This window comes from Eurosta solidaginis, chromosome 3, assembly GCF_040869045.1.
Source record: "Eurosta solidaginis isolate ZX-2024a chromosome 3, ASM4086904v1, whole genome shotgun sequence".
NCBI lineage: Eukaryota > Metazoa > Arthropoda > Insecta > Diptera > Tephritidae > Eurosta > Eurosta solidaginis.
Genome location: NC_090321.1, coordinates 219,518,180 through 219,542,700, shown reverse-complemented (window position 1 = coordinate 219,542,700; position 24,521 = coordinate 219,518,180). Strand labels below are relative to the sequence as shown.

Sequence of the window (24,521 nt, the reverse complement as noted above, 5' to 3'; positions counted from 1 at the left end):
TAATACTGATCTAAAGACGTGTCGATTGACACCTCTCTCAATTTTTTTGGTAGCGTATTAGCAGTCGACCCCTAACTAAACTATTACCAAAATACCAAACAAACAAATATTTTTCTTATAGAATATAATTTGTAAAAACTGGCTGGAGGCAGGTGTATTAAAAAAAAGCAAAGTTTTTTATTTTTTGCCGATGTATTTCAATATCCTTCGGAGATCGTCTTCAGAGGATATATGAGTTCAAATATAATTTTTATCCACAACTGCTTTGTTAGCCGTGCAATTTTGAACTGGTCTGACCTCGAGCCAGTTTTTACGAATAATGTTCTATAGGAATTAATAGGTCGCGGAAGAAAAACATATTTATCCATATATTTTTCCGTTATTTCAATATATCTAATCACTTGAAATCAAAAACTTATATTCAAAACTACTTGCACATGCAATTTGCCCATAAACTCGCTCTGAAAAACCAAGCATTATACAAGCAAAAGCATGTTTAATGGCAAATCAACGCCAACGCCAAAATCATTGTGGATAAAGGGCTAATTAAACTTCCTTACCCTAAGGCCATAGTCGTAACCACACCCATATCCATAACCGTCTCCAATGTGATCGATTAATCATGCCTTATCCTAAAAATCGTAAAAATTTCACAAAACTGAAGAAAACGCAAACAATTACAAACATGTTCCACAAAAAATAAGTCTCTTAGTCATAACGTGTCCAAAACAATGAATAAAATCTACAAAAAGTTATTAAATTAACCAACTCAAATATTTTTAGGTTATGGATATGGCGAGGAACCAATAACCAATTGGTTCCCTTCAAAAAACGCGAGTACTCTATAAATAATGTAAGGAATACTCCTTTGGGAGTATAGGACTGCTCCAAATCTAATCTGTATTAATACAAAAAATGCTCCAATTAACATTGTGATGTCATAGGAGAGGAGTAGGTGACCCCATTCTAGCTTTGTTTGTGAGTATTCCCTAGAGTACATACGTGAGAGTACTTTCCAAAGTACTTTCACTGTAGTACTCCATGGAGCACCCACAGAGGATCATATTCCAAAGCACTAAAGAGGAATTGTGTCGGAAAGAATTATCGAAGTGAATTTAATTTAAAATGAAAGTAAATGAAGAGGGCAATACAGCTTTTATATTTTATACTACGAATATTCTTATGTTATTTAGCATTTGCGTGAATAAAGAAACTAATATAATACGCATACGCATACGTGAATAAAGAAACTAATATAATATGTATTCATAAAACCAGTGCGCTGTTGCATTTTATCAGAGTTGCCAAAGTAAAATTTTATTATTAGTTATTTGCATGCAATATTTTACTTTTAGCAACTCTGTTCGATCGTCATCGTGTCGTGATCACTGTCGTTAAAAAAGGAGCAATGATCGGCTGATGGTGGTCCGCAAACGCATTGCAAAGGAGTATTGTTAGAGTACTCCAACATGAAGAAAATGGAGCACGTAATCCAACAATTTCTGCAGGGATATTGTACGTCTTGTCAAACTGACTGACTGTTCAAGATTGTCTTTTTTTTATCGTTTTGACAGAATGTTCAACGCGGCGTCGCATACGCAGCCTATCTTCAGCGGTTGATAGAAAGTGACTCAGGATGAGACCACGACAGTATATTTCAAAATCAGCTAAGTGTGTCTATTGTGCTACTTTGACGTCAATGCTTTAAATGTCACGCATGTAAAATATTACACTAGTTTTGTATCGACGGCCATAACAAAGTCAAAATCAGACGTAAATCGGCCTTTATCAACGGCATCAGTATTAGCGCAATAACACAATGCCGTGCAGAGTTACACAACACTAAACAGAACATTTGACAAAAAGCGGCTTCCGCAAATTATTCTTGCCGATTTCAGTATATATTTACGAAAAAATTTTAACCTGTTCATTTTGGCAACGATATACCAATTTTACAAGAATACAAGCTGTGCAATAACGAAAAACATTTAGAGCTTGTAAAATATTTTCGGTAACGTTTTGCAAAACTGCACCACCAATTCTACAAATTAGGAATTCGCGCTACAGTAATCCTCAGTGGTCCGCTTGATAAAATGGAGAACATTAAAACAAACTTTGAGAAAATAATGGAAAAATTCAACGATAGTATGACACACTCAGCACCGAAAAAACTATCCTTTGAATATTTAAATGATTCCATTAACGACTCTGGCACTTGTAAGTACATGAACTTATATAGATATTCTATAGTGGCAGCAATATAATGAGCATCTCATTACAGTACCGAAAAAACGAAGGCACGACAATTCACATCAAAGTTTCGACAATGATAGTAATGCCTCTGTGGGTAGCATACCTGCAAGCCCATGGGAAACACGACGTATCAAAGCTGATTTAATTGAGGCAAAATCGCGCGTAAGTTACTATGCAACATCTTTTGGGTTGAGTTAAATTTAATTATAAGTCTATTTTGGTTTTCCTTGAAGATATCCAAGTTGAAGGTAGAAATCGAGCGCCAGCACAAATTACGCGCAGAGGTAGAAACTCTCTATGAAAGCAAAGTAACTGAATTGAAAAAGCAATGCGAATTTTCCGCTAATAAAGTACAAGATGTGGAAAAGCATTTACAAGTGGTGCGTAAACGTGAGCAGGGCGCCAAACAGGAATTGCTACGTACTCAACGCGAATTAACGCAACAAAGGCATCGGTATGAGGAAGAGCTGCATCATATACAGCGTGAGAAGTTGGAAATTGAGGATAACGCCCGACAAATACAAAATAGCATGGAAAATGAATTGAGCGAATATCGACGACATACAGATAAATTGGAAATGGTATGGTTTATTAAATAAATGACATGATACTTTTGATTTGTTTTAATATTTAACTTTTTCGTTAAAGGAACTAGAACTAGTAACCGATGAAATGGAAAACTTAAGAAGTTTACTTAGCGAATACAAAGAACATGCATTAGCTTATGAAACGCTCAAAATGGAGCACGAAAAAGAACAACAAGAATTAGAAACTGCTAACTCTCGCATCAAAGAATTAGAATACCAAATCGCATCATATGAAGATTGGAAGGAAATAACTAAGGTAAGATGAACAGTGCTGTCAAGAATAGCTAAATTCTGCAACACATTTTCGTAATTTTTTAAATATTGAGATGTTATACGATTTACCTTTACCTCATTAAAGCACACAGAGCCAAAAATCTAAAAGTTACAACAAATAAGGTTATATTCTTGTATTAAAGACACTCTTGGAAGATTTTTAAGGGTTCTATCGATGTGTATGGTCCTTTGCAGGATATTAATCCGGTGCGTTCCGGAAAATAGGACCATTGACGTATTAGCCCCTGACCATCTTGGGAACGATTGCACACATTGAATATTTTTGGTTATCCACCCCCTTCCTCGAGGAATTTCGGCTAGCCTGGGCCTCGTCTGAAAATGAAACAGGATTCTCCACGGGTCGGTGAGGTTGATAAATAGCTTTAGAAGCTATAAACTGTCTTGTCAATTCATTGGAGGGGTTGTGTAGCGCACCACTGCCCCGAATCGTCCGTGCGGTTGCGGTCCTTGATGAGTCAAGACTTTGTGGAGTGCTGCCATCGTCGAATATGAATTCAAAATGGCCGATTTTCAACGCACTTAGATACTAATTTGTCAACTATGCTCACGCTTATTACGGCCCTTTCTCCCATTAAACAGCTTTAATTCTGTAAAATTTTCCGACTGGGTCAGAGTCTAATACTTCTAAACATTGCAATAATACTTCTAGACAGTATGAATTCACAATGCTTCTAGACAAAACGTTATTTTGAAAATGTCATTTTCATATCATTTCAGAACTCACAAACGCGTTTACTCAGTATACCCGATATGGATAAAGAATTGGAGCGTTTACGTATAAATAATAAAAATCTTCAGGAATTACTGGGTAACAAGTTACTGCTAGAGGAGCAAGTACATGATCTGAAGAAACGTCTGGCGCGTGAAGAAGGTGGTCGTAATGAAGCAGTTGCCTTGCAGGTCAAATTATCACATGTAGACCAAGAACTTAAGGAATGGGTGAAAGTAGCACAAGATCATTGCTTACCGAATATGTTGGTTTCGCCAATGGCTTTGCGCTCTCGAATTGAACAACTGTTGCAAAATGATATAATTATGATAAGTGAAAAAAGAAGCACACAGTCGGAGACCAAATGCATTAAATCGGAGTTATTGGAGTGCAAACAGGTAGAACAAACGGCGGAATGAAATATCAAAAAAAAAAAATTTTAATTCTACTGAGCTTTATTTTCTACTTTAGAAATGTGAAATTTACGTGAAGAACATAGAGGAGTTAAATGTAGCGTTGAAAAGACATAAAAACTTCAAGGAACGCGTACAACGCAAATTATTTTTGGTATCTAAGGAACGTGACTGTTATAAGCAGTTACTGGAAAATTTCGAAAAGGATCATACTGGTATGTCATTGCGCAAAAATATTTTTCGTATTAGGTAATTTACCCAAAACTTCTTATTTAGTGGTAGCCAACCTTAATGCACCTAACGATCTAGCTAATAGTGGCGATGTTGCGCAATTACGTTCACGTTTGGATATGTTAGAGAAGACGCTTGTTGGATATAAGGATATGTGCGCCAATTTGGAAAAAGAGTTAACAAATGCTAAGCAATTGCCAGTTTCAGATCAATCAATTGAAAATGTAATAAGCACTGAAACCTATGAGCATACAAAACGAGAATTAGATACTATGAGAATCGAGAATGAACGTTTGCGTCGTCGTAACGAGGAATTAGAGCTCGAATTAGAACATCGTTGTTTGAAAGGCGATTTTAATGTTGGAAAATATAAAGTTGTACACTTGGCTAATAATCCAGCCGCCCAGGCTTATGCAAATTCTAATAATTTAATTGAAAAATTACAAGCGGAGGTATGTTAGTATATTTGATAGGCGTTTGCTGAGTAGAATGTAAAGTAATTTAAATTTAATGCAGATTGAACGCTTAAAACGTCGCAATAAGAAGTTGGAAGAGGATAACGAAATTACTCAAGCACGTTTGAATGAAACAAGTAATATGACAATGAATATCAAGGAATTGAATCAGTTGCGTGCAGAACTCGAATCTACCAATGCTAAAATGAAGAAAATGAAAGAATGTTATAAATCAGCAAGTATGGAATTTCGTGAAGTGTGTTATTTGCTATTTGGTTATCGAATCGATCGTTTGGGTTTAAACACAAATTACAAGTGAGTATTGCACAAAGTTTTTTTCATAGAATATAAATACATAGAAGTGGGGCACCGAACAATAACCGTTAAGTTAGGAATGGGTTTTGCTCTAACCAAATAGCAATCTACTGAATTCAGTTGACAATTTCAACTTTCACAACTCTCCTGAATTAATAAAAAAAATAACTTTGACTGTTATTGCATGTCGTTTGTCACGAAATTTAATTGTTATTGATCCCGTGACGACCGTCAGACGCTCAGTGGAGCCATAAAGCACTGTTTGCTAAACTGACGGAGGCTTGTAGCCCTTCTAACCATGTAGATTTTGAGTTTGAGAATTGTACCGTCTATATCGCACAAACTGTCCTTGCTTGTTTTGCTATCTACTGTAAGTTGCTAAGCACTTCAGACTCCTCACACCCGCAGTGACTAATGAGGACTTGATTTCAACCGAGAAGTACCTTGAGAGCGGCTTATTTATCTTATTCTTCTTTCTGTAGCTATAAAGACTATTTCCGAAGGTTTTGGAAGTGTTGTTGTTGTACCGATAAGGACACTCTCTGAAGCCCTTGGGGAGTGTTACCGATGTTTATGGTCCTTTCCGGGATGCAGATCCGGTATATTCCGGTAACATGTGCTAGCTCAACCAACTCGGGAACGAGTTAGTACGACCAAATGAAATCTTCTAGGCCAAAGCGCCGTCTCACCCCCTAGATCCATGAGGAACTTCGGGTCGCCTGAGCCTCGGCTGTTAAAGAAACAGGATTCGCCATGGGTAGGTGAGGTTGGCAGTTGGGTTGGAGAAGCTATAAATTGAGCTGGAAACCCCTCGAAAGGGTTGCGCTACACAACGCCTTGAATCAAGTTGGTATTTAATTCGCTTCTTACGACAGGCGTACCTGCTGCGGGTATATTCCAAGCCCCGTAACCAGCTATGTAGTACCTTAATGGTGTTTTTTACCGGAACGTACCGGACCTGCATCAGACATCGATAACACCAACTTAACCTTATCGCTACAGCAAGAACAACAGCATGAGCGACTGGACTGGAAGAACATTTTTGATATGGAATTTTATCTTATACATAAAATTCTCGTGTCAGTGGTTGTGGCTGAACTCCTTCGAACCACCACGACCGACTCTGATGAAATTTTTTCAGCATATTTAGTAGATCTGAGAATCGGATCTTATAAATTTTTCATACCAGAAAATGTTTTCTGTTTCTCTATAAAACAGTATTCAAACATACAAAAATAGACTGGAAGTCGAACTGGGACTGGGAATAAGGGATGGAGAAGAATAATAACTAGAAAGGAGAAAAACGGAGGAAGAAGAAAAAGACTGACAAAGAGATAGTTAGAAGAAAATAGAGTGATAAGGAAAGATGGAGGGGGAGGGAAAAGAGAAGGAAGCTAGAGAGAAAAAGAAGGGATGGGAAAAAAGGAGAGGGAGGAAGAGAAGCAGAGAGAGGAGTATATAAAACGATAAAGAAAAGGGGAGGGAGAGTAAGAGGTAAAAACTTCTTTAAAGTTACGCAGCTAGACCAAAGTTAGGGCAGAACATCTGCGGGTCTGCTAGAATAGTTATTAAATTGAGAAATCTCATTTTCAAATTCATCTCCAACATGACTGGAAAAGAATGGAATCAAAATGCCATTTAAAAATGTTTCTTAAGTAACTAAATTAATTATAAACGTTGAAAATCGTTTAAGAACAATTTTTTTAGATTTGAATGATAAATTATGCTGCAATTGAAAATTTGCATTTTTTTCAAACTTTTTTTTTTGTTAATTTGGATAATACCGAGGTGTTCACTGTAACGGGAGTTCCCTGTATCCAGACGCGACCATAATGCAAAAACAACTTAGTTTGATTGAAAAAAGATTTGCTGTTTATCTAGCCGGTTCAAATAATTCACATTAATATTTTATTTCCACAGATTATCCAGCATGTATGCAGAAAGTCCGGATGATTATCTAAACTTCCGCTTAAATGAAGCAAATCATGCTTTAGATATGCTTGAAACGCCTTATTCGGCAACTTTAAAATCTTTAATAGAGAGCCAGTTGGTTGGTAATAAATCTTTGCCAGCATTTTTGAGCGCTTTAACGCTTGAACTGTTCCAGCGCACCACCGTTACCATGTCGTAAGGAGCGTAAATGTAACTCACCCATTAATTAACTAATACAAGCTTGATAACTTATTGTCAATACAAACTAATCAAAGCGTCTTAAAAACAGTCTGCAATTTAGATTTATATTAATGTAATTATTTTGCATTATATTTTCTTTATATATAAAATGAATACTAAGTTAATAATAAGTTTTTTTGGTGAATCGCTTTTTCAAGACAAAAGCTGCTGGGACAAACCTTAACCTTAACAAACCATTTATTTTTGTTCCAGCGCACACAAATCGCTATAAACAATTGAGATGGTCATTTACACTTGTCGCGTAAAACCAAAACTTAGTGAAATATAAAGTAAAAAGCAACAAATAACTTGCTATACAAAATTAAAAAATTGTCGTACCTTAGTCACAGTCATTGTTATTTACTCGGGAAGAAATCATTAAAATTTAATTTATTTGCTTAGTCGGTCAATAGCACAATAGCAATGTATTTGTATGTATGTAGAATCTACATTGTAGATGCCTTTTGTTGATTAGTATAACAGCACAATTTTTCTGTTTTAGGTTTATTATTATTTTTGATAAGACCGTGTCGCAAAATCTATATTCACATTCGTACAGCGCTTAGTGAACCGACAACGAGAGCCGCAATGTACCCAACGTACTACTAGTTAGAGATCTTCATCTGTCACAACCTCTTAATTGTGCCTTTGCTTGTCGCGTTTTATCATTGTTCCGTTTAGCAAACAACAATAGCATAGATGTGTATATTGTGAAGGAAAAAAGCAAGAAATTAGAGAACAACTCAGCTAATGTGTAACAATATATAAATGAAATCAGTCGTTATTTTTAGCTTGGGACTATTACTGTAGTCGAGACAGGGAAATGTGTGCCATTTATAATATTTACTGATGCATGCATATGCGATTATACACCCTTAAGTATTCAAATAGCGAAAACTTAAGATACTTACACGCAACAATTAGAGCATGGCAATCTTAAGAACTCGAGGTGTTGTTATTTTTGTTGTAGCGATAAGGACACTCCCCGATGGCCTTGGGGAGTGTTATCGATGTTGATGGTTCTTTGCCGGATGCAGATCCCGTACGTTCCGGTACCTAGCCCGCCCATCTCGGGAACGATTTGTTATTGTAGCAGCTAATAATTCAAAAAGATGATCAAGAAGATCAAAGGCGGCATTTAAAAAAGAAAAACTTTGCAAAAATAAGCCTTATGTAAAATTTGCTATGGCATCGACTTGGAAATCGTAGTGTTATTAAAAGTGATTGATATTTGTTATTTGCTTAAAACCTACGGCTCGGTATCGAAAAAAGATAAAAAAAAAAAACAAAAAAAAAAACGTTAAGTCCCTAAAAACGCCAAACCATCCCGAGTTTAATACACTGAGTAACGAATAAACCAAGTAGTAGAACAATCCAACTCAAAATGTGTTTTGGACGGAGCTCTCAGTCAATTGAAAAACGTTGTTGTTGTGCTATTTGCTGGTAACGGCTGCAATGTTAAGATTTTTCTCCAAAGCCCGCCGAATTCAATGAACGGATAACTCGTCGAAGTCAAACCGATAACATTTCGATAAATCGATAACAAGCCTACTCGTCGATAAATCCGATAACGTGGTTATCGATAAATTTGTCGATGGCGCTACCGATAACCAACCGTGAACAAAACCATAACTCGTCGATAACAACCCGAGTACTTGACGATAAATTCTCAAATAAACCCGAAACTATTTGTTGTTGTTGTAGCAACGCTTCGCCCCACCTAACAGCCGCAACCGATCACAAATTGTCATCAATATCCTCTAACGGGAGTCCAAGGAAACTTGCCGTTTCAACAGGGGTGGACCATAAGGAAATGGGTGTTAGAGGCGTTTGTTCCACATTACAATTAAAGAGATGGTTGGTGTCATGTGGTGACACATTGCAAGCGGGGCATACATTTTGTATGTCGGGGTTGATTCTGGATAGGTAAGAGTTTAACCTGTTACAGTATCCAAAGAGTGACACGCGTTTCCCTGGGAAGTATGCGTTCCTCTTCCGCGAGTTTTGGATACTTTTCTTTAAGTACTGGATTCACCGGGCAGGTCCCGGCATAAAGGTCCGCCGCCTGTTTATGGAGTTCACCAAGGACCTGCTTGTGTTTTTTCGCTTCATACGGCTGGGTTCTCAGGTGCCGTATTTGCTCAAAATGCTTACGGAGATGACTCCGTAGGCCCCTAGGCGGTGCTGGTTCATCAATCAGATGTCTGTCGGGATGCTCAGGTTTCTGGGTATTCAACAGGAACTGTTTGGTCAGCATCTCATTTCTCTCCCTGATGGGGAGTATTCTCGCCTCGTTATGCAGATGGTGTTCTGGGGACATAAGAAGACAGCCCGTGGCAATTCTGAGAGCAGTATTTTGGCAGGCCTGCAGCTTCTTCCAGTGGGTAATTTTTAGGCTTGGCGACCATATGGGTGACGCATAGCACGTAATCGGCTGGCTAATATTTTTGTATGTAGTCATGAGCGTTTCTTTATCTTTTCCCCAGGTACTGCCAGCGAGGGATTTGAGGATTTTGTTACGGCTCTGAATTCTCGGAACAATTGCGGCTGCGTGCTCACCAAAATGTAGATCCTGGCCAAACGTAACACACAAGATTTTGGGGTGTAGGACAGTCGGTAGCGTAGTGCCATCGACGTGGATGTTCAAAATGGTCGACATTTGGGACGTCCATGTTGTAAATAAGGTCGCGGAAGATTTAGTCGGTGATGATGCCAGGTTTCCAACTGGAGAGATCAGGGAGGTAGCCGTTTATTTTATTGCATAGCTCATCGATCTTTGGGCCTGGGCCTGTGGCCATTATTGTGCAGTCATCGGCGTAGGAAACGATTGTGACTCCTTCCGGTGGTGAAGGTAGCTTAGATATGTAGAAATTAAACAGAAGTGGGGATAGGAAACCACCCTGTGGCACCCCTTGTTTAATTCTCCTTGGTTTTGATGTTTCGTTTCTAAATTGCACCGATGCCTGTCGACCACCCAAATAATTTGCGGTCCAACTTTTAAGACATGGGGGAAGGGTAGACCCTTCTAGGTCTTGCAGTAACGAGCCATGGTTGACCGTATCAAAAGCTTTTGACAGGTCTAGCGCTACGAGTATTGTTCTATGGTGGGGGTATTGATTTAAACCGCAATTTATCTGGGTGCTAATGGCATTTAGCGCGGTGGTAGTGCTATGGAGTTTTCTGAAGCCATGCTGATGAGAGGCTAGCTGCAAATTTGCTTGGAAATAAGGGAGCAAAATGGCTTCAAGCGTCTTTGCTACTGGCGATAGGAGAGATATCGGATGATACGACTCTCCTAGGTTAGCTAGTTTCCCAGGCTTTAGTAGCGGGACCACCTTGGCCATTTTCCATTTCTCGGGTATGACAAAGGTGGAAAGAGACAGGTTGAAGACATGCGCTAAATATTTGAAACCCTCTTTCCCTAGGCTTTTAAGCATCGGCATGGCTATGCCATCTGGGCCCACTGCTTTGGATGGTTTAGCGCGACCAATGGCGTCCTCAACCTCTTTAGCGGTGATGGTGATTGGTGACGCGCTGAATTTGTGTTTATGTGCGTGTCTATTGGCTCTCCGTCTATCTTTGTCGACCGTAGGATGCATTATATTATCTCGACAGAAAGCGCTCGCGCATTTTTTCGCATCCGACAGCACTTTGTCGCCAAAGGCGATGGAAACTTTGTTGTTGTTGTTGTTGTTGTTGTAGCGATTAGGTTACTCCCCGAAGGCTTTGGGGAGTGTTATCGATGTGATGGTCCTTTGTCGGATACAGATCCGATACGCTCCGGTAACAGCACCATTAAGGTGCTGGCCCGACCATCTCGGGGACGATTTATATGGCCACATTCCCAAGTTCCCTGAGGAGCTTGGGGTCGCCAGAGCTTCGGCTGTTAGTGAAACGGGATTCGCCGCGCGAAGGTGAGGTTGACAATTGGGTTGGAGAAGCTATATATTGCGCTACACAACCCCTTGAAACTTTGTCTTTGTGCTCAGTCGGATTCGATAGGGACTTTACGGTGGACCAAAGTTTACACACACCGGTAGAGAGGTTACAACCTCTTAGGTGCTCCTCCCATTTCGCCCGCTTGTGTTCGTCCACAAGCAATCTGATGCGTTGGTTTATATCCCTTATTTGGGGGTCGCCTGGATCAAGCTGTCATAAGGTCACGTTCTCTCGCTAAGTTTGCGGCCTCCGCCGGGAAGTGGGGCCGGATTTGGGAATTCTCCCGGCGGGAATGAAACGTGCCGAGGCGGATTCAATGACCTTACGGAAGGCACGCTCCCCTTGGCGGGCATCAGTCGGGATAGGGAGGGCAGCTGCAATGGTCTTTAAATATTTCCGACATGACCCTAAAGCAATTCCGAAGTAGATGAAGGCGGAGCAATCAGAATTGTTCTCGAAGTTTATCCTATACCATTACCAAAAGTTCCTGAATTCGTTATAGAATAATAAAAAAAACCGTTCCGAAAATTCCAAAAGTATAACCAATTGTTCCTTAAGAGCCCTGACATTATTATGAAGCGATCCTCAACGAACCCCGAAAATGTTCACAAAATCGAGAAGAGTGCCCTCATTTCCTAGAAATTTTCCCGTTAACAATCCAAATATTAAACTAACCAATTTCATAAATAAAAGCCGCAAAAATCAAGAACTAGCAAAACAGTTTTGAATTAGAAAAAAAAAGTTCTAAGCAGTGGGTTGGCAAAAGCTCCGAGTGTAATTCTGCCGTGAAAGACTTCTAATTTCGGAGACGGCACAAAACATGTAGGTCCTTTCCTGCCAATTTGTAGGAAAAATTAAAAGGGAGCAAGACGCAATTTCAGAGAGAAGGTCGGCCTAAATCTCCTCGGAGGTAAATAGAGCCAAGTATTCCTTTTTGTGGTTTCGCACAATATACTAAATAATAAAAGCTATGCCATAGTGATTTGGTATTTTGTATTTGGTTTGGTACGATGTAGGGCTGTGAACTGCATCCGGATTTTTCAACTATCCGGATAAACCGGATATTCGAATAACATCCAGTTATTAAGCAAAAAATCCGGCTATCCGGATATCCGTATGTCCGGATACTGGAATATAAAAGTTGAATATCTGCATATCAGAATTGAACGAAGCAAACATCGAAAAATTATTCACAAAATATGTTTGTAGATTTTTAAATTAACGTCAAAAATTAAAAAGCTACAATTTTCCAAACAAGTGAAAATAAGAACAGTGCCATTTGTTAATATTGTGAAAAGACGCTGTTAATTGATTTAAATGTCCCACGAATTTATTGTTATTAATGTTAAATAACCATATATGGTACATCAATTTTTTGCTTGAACTGGGTATCCAAAAATACGGTTATTAACAGGATCTTCATAAATCCGGATATCCGGATAGTTTCACAAATGAATATTAACCGGATATCCATGCCGTCCGGATTTTATCCGTGTCAACGGATATCTGTATGGATATCCGGATATTCGAATATGCGGATAGTTCCAGCCCTAGTACAATGGAATGTACTAAACCGTACCAAATCAAATTTTTCGGTTGGTTTGGTTACAACAAAATGTTCCTCGTTAAACGTAGTTTCTTGATGTTTGTATTTTGTAGCGCTACTTTATTCGATTAAGCGAATACAGTATAATTAATACAATTTATAATATAATATATTTCTACACCACCAATATTTTGGTAACATCATCAGGCGTTTTACTAAAAACTTCTTCGGGATTTTCAAAACCATTCAATGGATCATGCACACGTTCATATATCTGTTTATATATGGCAACAATAACATTGAATGAACGTTTCTGTACAGCTATACGATGAGCACTGGACATTAGCAATTGCACCTGTGGTAACAGCAACATTTCTGGCATTTCCAAAAAAGCTTCCATTTTATTCATAAATATTTTTAATAGATTGGCCTCAATCTTTGTTTGATTATTTTGTAATATGGTATAAATGGGACCCAAATTTAAATTGGCCACTAACGAAGATGCTTGCTCAGATATAAGAGTATCAATTTGTGCATCCGATTGAGCTTGCAAACGCTCTACACGTTCATCCATATATTCATAGACAGCGAGCGAACTTTGCATATGATAAAGACAATTTAACAAATAAACAGCCATATCAATTGTTGGTAAATGTGATGCTGATTCTTGTACAGATTGCAATAAGGGATCGATAACGCGTGAAACTATTTTTGTTATATCTGTTTGACGTCCATCGACCATAGTTGCAACGGAGAGAATTTCTTTCAGCATATTTAAAAGACGGCCCACACTTGTAGGTGGCACCAGATCACGTTGTGGTGGTTCGAGACCCATGCTAGCGCTAGCTGGACGTTGCAAGATGCTACGCACTTCATTGGAAAGTGAATTTAAATAAATCTCTTCGCTGGTCTTTTGTAAATCAATTAAAGTTTGTTCAAGTGCACCACCTTTAACAACCTACAAGAGAAGATATTTGAAAAAGTCGATAAGTAATAAAATGGCGTGTATTTATAAGTAAGTACCTGTTTAAGAATTTGCTGATAAAAGCGTAATAAGTTGGATATAGCAAATAGAACTATGGTGTCGTTCTCGGAAGTCAATATGGTTTCCACTCGCACTTTCAACGGATGACAAACTCCATCAGCTATGTATGCTAGTGCTGTCTGTGTTTGATCTGTTAAATCTAGATTAAAAATAAATTAAAATTTTATGGCGCTCAGCTTTTTAATATCCCTACCCAAGAAAGATTCAATAGCAAAGAAGCTTAATTTTAGTAGAGGGGAAACATAAACAATAGTCCCGTTGTCAGCTCACTTCCTGGGTTGCCTCAAAACATGTCGGAGATGGAGACTGAAAACTTCGCACACTGGTGCATATGAAACACGGTCTCTTCCGTATGTTGTTGTTGCTGGAACGATAAGGATACTCCGCGAAGACCTTAGGGAGTGTTATCGATGTTGATGGTCCTTTGCCGGATGCAGATCCGGTACGTTCCGGTACCAACCTACCACAACAACAACAACAACCAAGCCCGACCATCTCGAGAACGATTTGTTATGACCACATGCGACCTTCTAGGCCATACCGCCCTCCCACCCCCTAGATCCATGCGTAGATCGGGGTCGCCAGAGCCTCGGCTGTTAATGAAACAGTATTCGTCACGGATAGGTGAGGTTGACAATTGGGTTTGGAGAAACTATGTATTGCGCTGACAACCTGAAAGGGCTGCGCTACACAAACCCCTTGAATCTGGTATTTTAGTCGCCTCTTACGATAGGCATACCTACCGCGGGTACACTATCTAACCCCTAGCCCGCTGGGGGCCCGCTTTGGGTCGTTTCAGTGCTTTAGAACTTGGCGATTTCTACTCCTCAACGGTGGTAACGTCTTTTGGCTGGCCAAGTCTTCCTGATACACATTTTTGAAATTTGTACCAGTCCGTTGCCTTGGAGTTTCTAAAGCTTGGCCCATGCCAAGCGATCGCTCTCGTCGTTGGTTGCGTTAACGTTAGCACTTTTTCCGGGTTGGTAGAATGCTCCTCTACCGGACGCACTGACTACATACTATCATTGCTATCAGCGTCCGAATCAGCACTGTTGTTGTTGTTGTTGTCGTTGTAGCGATAAGGTTACTTTCCGAAGGTTTTAGAGAGTGTTATCGATGTGATGGTCCTTTGCCGGATACAGATCCGGTACGCTCCGGTAACGCAGCACTATTAAGGTACTAGCCCGACCATCTCGGGAACGATTTATATGGCCACATTAAACCTTCAGGCCATCCCTCCCTCCCCACCACCAAGTTCCATGAAGAGCTTCGGGTCGCCATAGCCTCAGCTATTAATGAAACAACATTCGCCACGGATAGGTGAGGTTGACAATTGGGTTTGGAGAAGCTATATATTGCGCTGGCAACCTGAAAGGGTTGCGCTACAGAATCCCTTGAATCTATTTGGTATTTTAGTCGCCTCTTACGACAGGCATACCTACGGTATATTCTAACCCCCTAACCCACTGGGGAGTCTCCTCCGTATAAGTTGTGTAACCGGTATAATTCCCCAGAAAGAACCATTCTCCTGGGGGTTCTCCCCTAAGAACGTTTTCGTTAAAAACTATAGTATATATATACCATCGCGACAAGACTGGAATACCAGACAACATACGGTACCGGGTGCCATCAACATAATCACGGATGGTTTTAAGCTTGACGGGAAGGTGGGGAGCAGGCCTCTTTTCACCGGATCTAGAGGGTCTAGAGTTTTAGTAGAAGCGTATTCATTAGGAGAAACATATTCATTTTTTGTCAACTCATAATTGGTAAAATAGAAATAAATTTATGAATTTGGTTGAAGTTAAGAAAGTAACAACTTAATTTATCACACATTCAATGAATATAACCAAATTTTTTTTTATTAAATCGCAATCATCAACATTTATTTGTAGATAATACCATAAAAATATCGCCATTTCGACTGCTGAGTCGAATTTCACCCTATCTCAGTCACCATTTCGAAAACGCGCTACCTCTGCATAAATTTAAAAATGTTTTGTCGTGAGTTGGGGCATTTATACAAAAAATTCTTTATTCGGGCTTTCAGCCGAGAGAGGGCGATGTTCCACTCAGCAGTCCGATTTTGCTACAACAATATGTGCGCAAGTATTTTGATTGCAGCAGTTTCAAGTTTTACAATAAAATTTTTTTTAAGGAAAATAAAAACAAAAACATTTTAATAGAAATATATACATATATGGGGAAATCCGCCAAACTTTGTTTTTTTTTTGGGGAAAAAATTTTTATTTTGAAACATGGTAACACGCAAATATCTTTTTGTTAGGAGGATTGAAGTGCATCGCCGTTATGCGGCAGTTACCCACCGACGTGTGCCGTACGTAAGGACGTTTGTCGTACGAAGCACGTTTGACCAAACTCTCAAGCCCGTAGGAATCAATGTGTGCGTCTGTGTACATGTACATAACATATTTGTGTGTTTATTGTTTACAGATAAGCACTGTTGCCATTGACCATTTTGCATGTATGCTTATGGAAACATCAACTTTTTCCAATTTAATTTTTGATATTGTAAAAGGCCGGAATACATATTAAATAAGTATAAATAGATAAAATATTTATAATCAGCACTTTTACATAATTATTTCGAATTATTTTCACAATATTTCAAACTTTAATTAGGCGTTTTTGCATAAAATTGCAAACGGTCAAAAATTAGCGTACAAAAGTTTACTAGCCAACTCTGTCTAGTGAGAGAGCGATCAGCTGACACGTTCTTACGGAAAAAATCAAAATTGTTTTGATTTCTACGTTCCGGGCTACGTACGTGCGGGCGTTGCGCGTCGGTGAGTTTTCGTTTACATTGCACACTCATAAGATAGGTCGTGTCAGCTGACACGTTTTTGGTACGTACGTTCGTGAGTAACTGCCGCATAACACGTTCTTACGGAAAAAATCAAAATTGTTTTGATTTCTACGTTCCGGGCTACGTACGTACGGGCGTTGCACACGTTCGTGGGTAACTGCCGCATTACTCGTCTTACATAATGCCTCAAAAAGATATTGTGACGAATATTAGCAACACTAAGGCATACTATCATCTCTAAGCCGATACTAAGCAGTCACTTGTATCTACATACATAAACAAATCAATCATTATGTCTACCCATATGTCCATACAAGCAGCTGAGAGATATGTACAAACACATGCATATATCTGAGATGCTCACAAAAGTATGCAATCATCGGCCGAAGTATCACTCACATATACACGCGCATATGAGAACCTATAAACGTGCATCTGTAGTTTATAGCTGGTGAGTTTATAGCTGGTAAACAAGTAGTAAATTCTAGAAGGAGAAACCTAGCCTAGAAGTATGCCGACGAGGAAACCGAAGAGTATAAAAGCAGCACCAGCTGAGGCATGGGCAGTCAGTTTGATTTAAGCAAGCTATTGGTTGTGAAGCATCAGTGTTAATTGTGAAGTACTTTAATAAAGGCCATTTTGCATTATTGAATATTAGAGTTATTTTTTCAACAGTTTAGCGATACGAACGTCAGCAGAAGGTGTAAAATAAGCGTAGTTTCCATAAATTCGTTACAATATAGTCAAACGATCGAGCAAAATATATATAAATTGAGGTCGCAATGTTAAATATACATTTATTTCAACACTACTGTAACGATGATATCGAAATTTTAACAAAATATGGAGATATATGCAACTGTTAGTTATGTAAAATTTTGTTGATACACGAAACCCGGGTTTGTAGATATCGGTAAATATATAAAACCGAATAACCGCCAAATATTTTTTACTGCTAAGTTTGCAACACATTTATTTTCACACCTTTCTACCGATTCTTTTGAAACTTTAAAAACATATAGATATGTGAACGAAGTACGTTTAGGTAAAAAAGTTTTAATACCCGAGATCCGGTTTTGGAGATATTGATAAAAATATAAACCCGGAAAACCTTAAATTTTTTACATATTTAAACACTTCTTGACCGATTGTGTTGAAACTTTATCAAGATGTACATATCTATGTGGGGTATATTTAGGTAAAATTTTGTTCATACCCGAAACCCGGTTTTAGAGATATCGGCAAAAATATGAAACCGGGTAACCGTGAAAAATTTGTTTACCTGCAATATGGATATCAAACAAAAAGTATTTTAAAGACATTTAACTTACTGTAGTTTTCATATCTATATTCCCACATATCTTAAGGCTATTACATGAAAAAAGTAATGTAAGCACAGAACTTTATTAAAACATTAATATTGTACACAGAGCAAAGTTAATTGATTTTTTTTTTATATACATTTTTGTACCAAATGTGTGCTTCTTTTCATTTACTTTTAAATAAAACCTGGTTAAAAAAAAAAAAATTTCTACACTTTTTGACGATTGCCAATTTTTGTCGGAAATTCCGTATATTTGCCCCATGTACAAACATCAATAACTTTCCTTGCGTGAATATTCCAATATGAGGCAATTGATGGTATACTACTGTGGTGTAGAGGAAAAATTAACAAACGGGTATGAAGTGATACAAGTAAAATTGTAGCTGTGTCCACAAAAAAACATGCTCCTGAAAAAAATTTACGCAACCAAGCGCTTCCACTTTTCTGCCTCTACCTTCAAAACTGAAAGGGACACATCGAATTTGAAGCCCTAGGTATTTTTAGTCCCTGATAGACTATTATCGTGCATAATCCAAATTTCAATACTTAGTTGCTTAAAAAAGCTATAAGCAAAAAACTGTCAATATTGAAAATGACAAAAAAAAGTATCGCTACTTTGATTGATGATAGTTTTGAGTATTGGAGGGGAACATTCATTTTGCTCATAATTTTAGAATCTCCGTCTCAAAAACAACATTCAGTTTAAATTCCATAGCGTTTCAGCGATGCCTCAAAATTTTATCAAAAAAATTAAAAAAAAAAAAAAATCATGGGTATCGCTTGAAAAAGTGTAAAATCGACGTTTTTTTACGTTTCGAAGTTCTGCAAAACTTACCATCAACTTTCTTGATTTTTAAAATCTTCAGATCGGATAGTCAAAAGGTCAAACTCAATGTCCTTGTACTTTTTTCTGGCCGTAAGTTTTTTGCACGTGTGTAAAACCCGAGTATCCAAAAAAGTAAAAGTTTTTGGGATTTGCCCATATAGCACTCTGATAATTTAGAAGTATTACATACTGCAGCATTATGCATTATGCCCTTCTATGCCAATGCGTTTGAAGCATTATGCCAATGCATTTTTTATGCATATATAAATATCGAACCCACATATTCATATTGTATTCATATTACAATATCGACCTACATAAATTATGTTAACCCCAACACAGCGGGAGTTCAACATCACATACAAATGCCGACAGCAAGACCCATATCCGGTTACATTTAACTGGCGCATTGACCAATTCGTTAATAGCGTGACCGAACGTCAATAACAGATAGTCAATGTGCCTGCCAAAATATTTACGCAATAACAAATATCTAAAATTAGGTCAAACTAATATGCTGACACAGAATGTATGCATTAGGAATGTAGATAGCTTTAGTGTGTAAGTATTAGTGTAATTTCGTATGTGTAAAATAGGAAATTTTGTATGAAAAGAAAGGCATTTCTTCAATAAAGACAATTACTTTTGTTCGCTACACATCAGCGGAACTTTTTTATTTCATTTAACTTTACAATACTTTTATGATTTGATTTATAAAAACCATCCCAAAACTTCCTTTATAAAATAAAGAGAAGGACTTCCTTCAGATACATCTGCATATATTGTTGTACCGAAATAAGATGTTGCCACAGCACAAAGTTCTCCTTTCACAACGCCCGGTGCTCCAGAATCCACTTTACTTGTTAAAACATATCCAGAAATGGGTCTTATTCCTCTTTTATGGTAATTACCAGAACAATAGCTCCTTTCAGGTAAAATTACGTTAGTAGTCGGGATTTTATTATTAAGTAGTGAATAGCGTTGACTAACTCGCATTTCCATGTCCTTTTCTACTTCAGTACTGCAAAGTTCTATTTTACTTACTGCAGCATTTTCCTTAAAGAGGGGTGACACCATAATTATAGCTATATATACACCCCTCATTTCCGTCTCTTTTTCACGAATAATAGCAGCCCAACTGCTAACTTGCACTTCCTCCGTTTGACATTTACTGTATAAACCAGCTTTAACTGTGATCGTTTCCTCGGTTTCCTCTCCTTCCCTCAGGCATTCTAAAGCTGTAATAACGTGTTCCATAGTAATCAATGATCCAACGCAAATATATTCTTTGTTTCTATATATTGCCACCACATGTGAGTTATCCACTGATTTATCCTCTGATTTATCATCTGATTTATCCTCTGATTTAACCTTTGTATTCACAGAACCGCGAAATTCCGCATTCGTGTAGGTGAAAGGGAAGCTAAGCGCGACCAACAGGAGCCCGAAATTATTTCGCAAATTCATTTTAAATTATTACTGTTTCAGACGTTTTTTAAATATTAAATAAATCAAGATAAGTTTTGTGGGCGTTATTTATACATTAGCGGACTGTATGAATAAAAAACAAGTAGAAACTTCGAGATATCAGGATATAGACACAAAGAAAATATTTGGCTGTTTTGAAAATAAAATTTACTTGTGATTTGTTTATATATTTGCACAGCTTAATTGTGCTATTGAATTGAGAAAGACTATGTGATATAATGTTTGTATTTTTAAACGGCTTTATTTAGGTTGACTTGACAGGCTGCACGGTCAGCGCGAATTTTGTAATTAAAATTTAAGTAACATCCCGATAAGCTACAAGCTTGAAACTTGGAATATAGTTCAGAACCCGATGACAATGCAATCGCCGCTAGGTGGCGCAAGGAAAAATCGTATTTGTGGTCCGATTTCGTCATATTTGGAACACATAATACATACAAGAATACAAAACGACCTACGAAAAAATCGCCGCTAGCTGGCGCAAGGGTCGAGATATTCATAAAAATCGTATTTGTGGTCCGATTTCGCTCAAATTTGGAAAACATAATACATATAAGAATAGAAAGCGACCTAAAAAAAATCGCCGCTACGTGGCTCAAGGATCGAGATATTCACAAAAATCGTATTTGTGGACCGATTTTGCTTATATTTAACACATAATACATACAAGAAAAGAAAGCGACCTATGAAAAAAAATCGCCGCTAGGTGGCGCAAGGATCGAGATATTCACAAAAATCGTATTTGTAGTCTGATTTGGCTCATATTTGGAAATCATATTTGACATACAGAAATAGAAACCGCTTTAGTAAAAAAAAATCACGCTAGGTGTCGCAATAATTGAGATATTCAAAAAACTCGTACTTGTCTGTCCGATTTGGCTCTTTGAACAAATATTATATACAGTAGAAGTGACATCAAAATACTTTGGAGCACATAAATTAAAATTTTGCTAGTGAAATTTCAGTATAAAAATTCAAGTCCCGTTAGAAGAGACGTCAAAATACTTTGCAGCACATAAGTTCAAATTTTGCTAGTGAAATTTCAGTAAAAAATTCATTTCCAGGTAGAAGTGACGTCAGAATACTTTGGAGCACATAAGTTCAAATTATGTTAGTGAAATTTCAGTAAAAAATGCAGTTCCCGGTAGAAGTGACGTCAGAATACTTTGGAGCACATAAATTCAAATTTTGCTAGTGAAATTTCAGTATAAAAATTCAAGTCCCGTTAGAAGAGACGTCAAAATACTTTTCAGCACATAAGTTCAAATTTTGTTAGTGAAATTTCCGTAGAAAATTCATTTCCCGGTAGAAGTAACGTCAAAATACCTTGGAGCACATAAATTCAAATTTTGCTAGTGAAATTTCAGTATAAAAATTCAAGTCCCGTTAGAAGTGACGTCAAAATACTTTGGAGCACATAAGTTCAAATTTTGTTAGTGAAATTTTAGTAAATAAAATAAATAAAAAAAATTTTAAGTTAAACGGTTTTATTGAAAGCAATACTTAATTAAGTAGTAATAATACTAAAAGATAGAAAATAATTAGGTAGGTCCTACGTACTAGTCATCACACTCATCAATCTAGGCGTTGATCAGACAATTAAATAAAAGCGTTGGGCGCGTGAAATTTCTAAAAACGTGAGGCGTAGCATAACCTGATTAAGGTTCAGTTGGTCTTACTTACGACTATCAATAGAAATTTGACGCGTCCAACGCTTTTATTTAATTGTCTGATCAACGCCCTAGATTGATGAGGAGTGTGATGACTAGTACCTAGGACCTACCTAATTATTTTCTATCTTTTAGTATTATTACTACTTAATGTAAGTATTGTTTTCAATAAAACCGTTTAACTTAAACAATTTTTTTAAATTATTTTTTAATGAATAAACACAGAAAAGTACGAAAGGTAGACTAATTAGAGTTATGTTTCCAAACTGCTAATTTGTTTATTTTATACCGCCACAAAACCAGAGTTGGGAGCAGTGCACCAAGTTTTGAGCAGCACCATTGCTCGAAGTTAAGTAGGCTGACATAATGAAGATCCTGTGTCAGGTATTAATGAGACGTTAATTGGTTGTGGACTTAAGCGCCTGTTTATCCTTCCCATATTCGTAAAATTTTGTGATTTATATAGTAATTTCACACAGAGGGTTAATGAAATAATTAACCGAGTTTTCTACATTAAAGCCCTTAATACACCCAATGTTCCATACAAAATACAAATTTTTAAATATCTCATTATTGCTTTATTGAGTGCCTAATGGAGTCAAAAATCTAGGCGGTTTTGTGGGCGTTATTTATACATTAGTGGACTGTGTGAATAAAAAACAAGTAGAAACTTCTAGATATCAGGAAATAGGCACAAAGAAAATATTTGGCTGTTTTCAAAATAAAATTTACTTGTGATTTGTTTATATATTTAAACAGCTTAATTGTGCTATTCAATTGAGAAAGACTATGTGATATAATGTTTGTATTTTTAATGAATAAACACAGAAAAGTACAAGAGGTACACTAATTAGTTTTATGTGTTTGTTGTTCTTGTTGTTGTAGCAGTACTTCGCCCCATCCAATAGGTGCGACCGATCACAAATTGTCACTTGAAACTTGCTGTTTCAACAGGGGTGAACTATAATGTGAGGGGTGTTAGAGGCGTTGGTTCCACATTACAATTAAAGAGATGGTTGGTGTCATGTGGGACACACTGCAAGTGGGGCATACAATTTAGTATGTCGGGGTTGATTCTGGATAGGTAAAAATTTAACCTGTTACAGTATCCAGATTGAAGTTGAGCTAGAGTGACTCGCGTTTCCCTGGGGAGTTTGCGTTCCTCTTCCGCAAGTTTTGGGTACTGTTCTTTGAGTACTGGATTCACCGGGCAATTTCTGGTATAAAGGTCCGACGCCTGTTTGTGGAGTTCACTGAGGACCTGCTTGTGTTTTTTTGCTTCATACGGCTGAGTTCTCAGGTGCCGTATTTCCTCATAATGCTTACGGAGATGACTCCTTAAGCCCCTGGGCGGTGTTGGCTCATCAATCAGATGTCTGTTGGGATGCCCAGGTTTCTGGGAACTGTTTGGTTAGCATCTCATTTCTCTCCCTGATGGTGTTCTGGGGACATAAGAAGACAGCCCGCGACGGTTCTGAGAGCAGTATTTTGGCAGGCCTGTAGCTTCTTCCAGTGAGTAGCTTTTAGGCTTGGCGACCATATAGGGGACGCGTAGCATGCAATCGGCTGGCCAATTGCTTTGTAAGTAGTAATGAGCGTTTCTTTGTCTTTTCTCCAAGTACTGCCAGCAAGAGATTTGAGGATTTTATTACGGCTCTGAATTTTCGGTACAATTGCGGCTGAATGCTCACTAAAATGTAGATCCTGATCAAACTTCACACCCAAGATTTTGGGGTGTAGGACAGTGGGCAGCGTAATGCCATCGACGTGGATGCTCAAAATGGTCGACATTTGGGACGTCCATGTTGTAAATAAGATCGCGGAGGATTTAGTCGGTGATAATGCCAGGTTTCGCGAGGCGAAAAACCCGAAGAGGAGGTAGCCGTTTATTCTGTTGCAAAGCTCATCGATCTGTGGGCCTTGGCCTGTGACCATTATTGTGCAGTCATCACCGTAGGAAACGATAGTAACTCCATCTGGTGGCGAAGGTAGCTTTGATATGTAGAAGTTAAACAAGAGTGGAGATAGGGCACTACCCTATGGAACCCCTTGTTTAATTCTTCTTGGTTTTGATGTTTCGTTTCTAAATTGCACCGATGCCTGGCGACCACCCAGATAATTTGCGGTTCACCTTTTAAGACATGGGTGAAGGGTAGACCCTTCCAGGTCTTGCAGTAACATGCCATGGTTGACCGTATCAAAAGCTTTTGATAGATCTAGCGCAACGAGTACTGTTCTATGGTGGGGGTTTTAATTTAAACCGCAATTTATCTGGGTGCTAATGGCATTTAGCGCGGTGATGGTGCTATGGAGTTTTCTAAAGCCATGCTGATGACAGGCTAGCTGCAAATTTGCTTTGAAGTAGGGGAGCAAAATGGCTTCACGCGTCTTAGCTACTGGCGATAGCAGAGATGTCGGGCGATATGA

The 24,521-nt window shown here is 38.1% G+C and overlaps 3 protein-coding genes and 1 long non-coding RNA gene across 4 annotated transcripts in view; 2 read left to right on the top strand and 2 right to left on the bottom strand.

The window, feature by feature from the left end:
- Nucleotides 1–8,077, bottom strand: part of Corin (corin serine peptidase) — a 215,946-nt gene extending 207,869 nt beyond the window's left edge. The window contains exon 1 of the mRNA XM_067775196.1: nucleotides 7,769–8,077. The gene's annotated coding sequence lies outside the window, so the exon portion shown is untranslated. The remainder of the gene's footprint in view (nucleotides 1–7,768) is intronic.
- Mad1 (Mitotic arrest-deficient 1) lies at nucleotides 1,834–10,606 on the top strand. The gene is made up of 9 exons (XM_067775209.1): nucleotides 1,834–2,217; nucleotides 2,282–2,415; nucleotides 2,487–2,834; nucleotides 2,902–3,096; nucleotides 3,852–4,241; nucleotides 4,315–4,471; nucleotides 4,533–4,939; nucleotides 5,004–5,257; nucleotides 7,178–10,606. Exons 1-9 carry the CDS (start codon nucleotides 2,094–2,096, stop codon nucleotides 7,386–7,388), a joined length of 2,220 nt encoding a protein of 739 aa, XP_067631310.1. The 5' UTR covers nucleotides 1,834–2,093; the 3' UTR covers nucleotides 7,389–10,606.
- A 362-nt stretch (nucleotides 10,607–10,968) lies between these two features.
- Nucleotides 10,969–20,456, top strand: LOC137245086 (uncharacterized). Its single transcript, XR_010951250.1, has 2 exons — nucleotides 10,969–12,278; nucleotides 13,028–20,456. It is a non-coding gene; the product is annotated as an uncharacterized lncRNA (long non-coding RNA).
- Nucleotides 13,001–24,521, bottom strand: part of Cog6 (conserved oligomeric Golgi complex subunit 6) — a 46,785-nt gene continuing 35,264 nt past the window's right edge. Inside the window, exons 4-5 of the mRNA XM_067775191.1 lie at nucleotides 13,938–14,098; nucleotides 13,001–13,872 (exon numbers count right to left, since the gene is read on the bottom strand). Of these exons, the coding sequence (XP_067631292.1) occupies nucleotides 13,090–13,872; nucleotides 13,938–14,098 (944 nt within the window). The 3' untranslated portion in view covers nucleotides 13,001–13,089. The remainder of the gene's footprint in view (nucleotides 13,873–13,937; nucleotides 14,099–24,521) is intronic.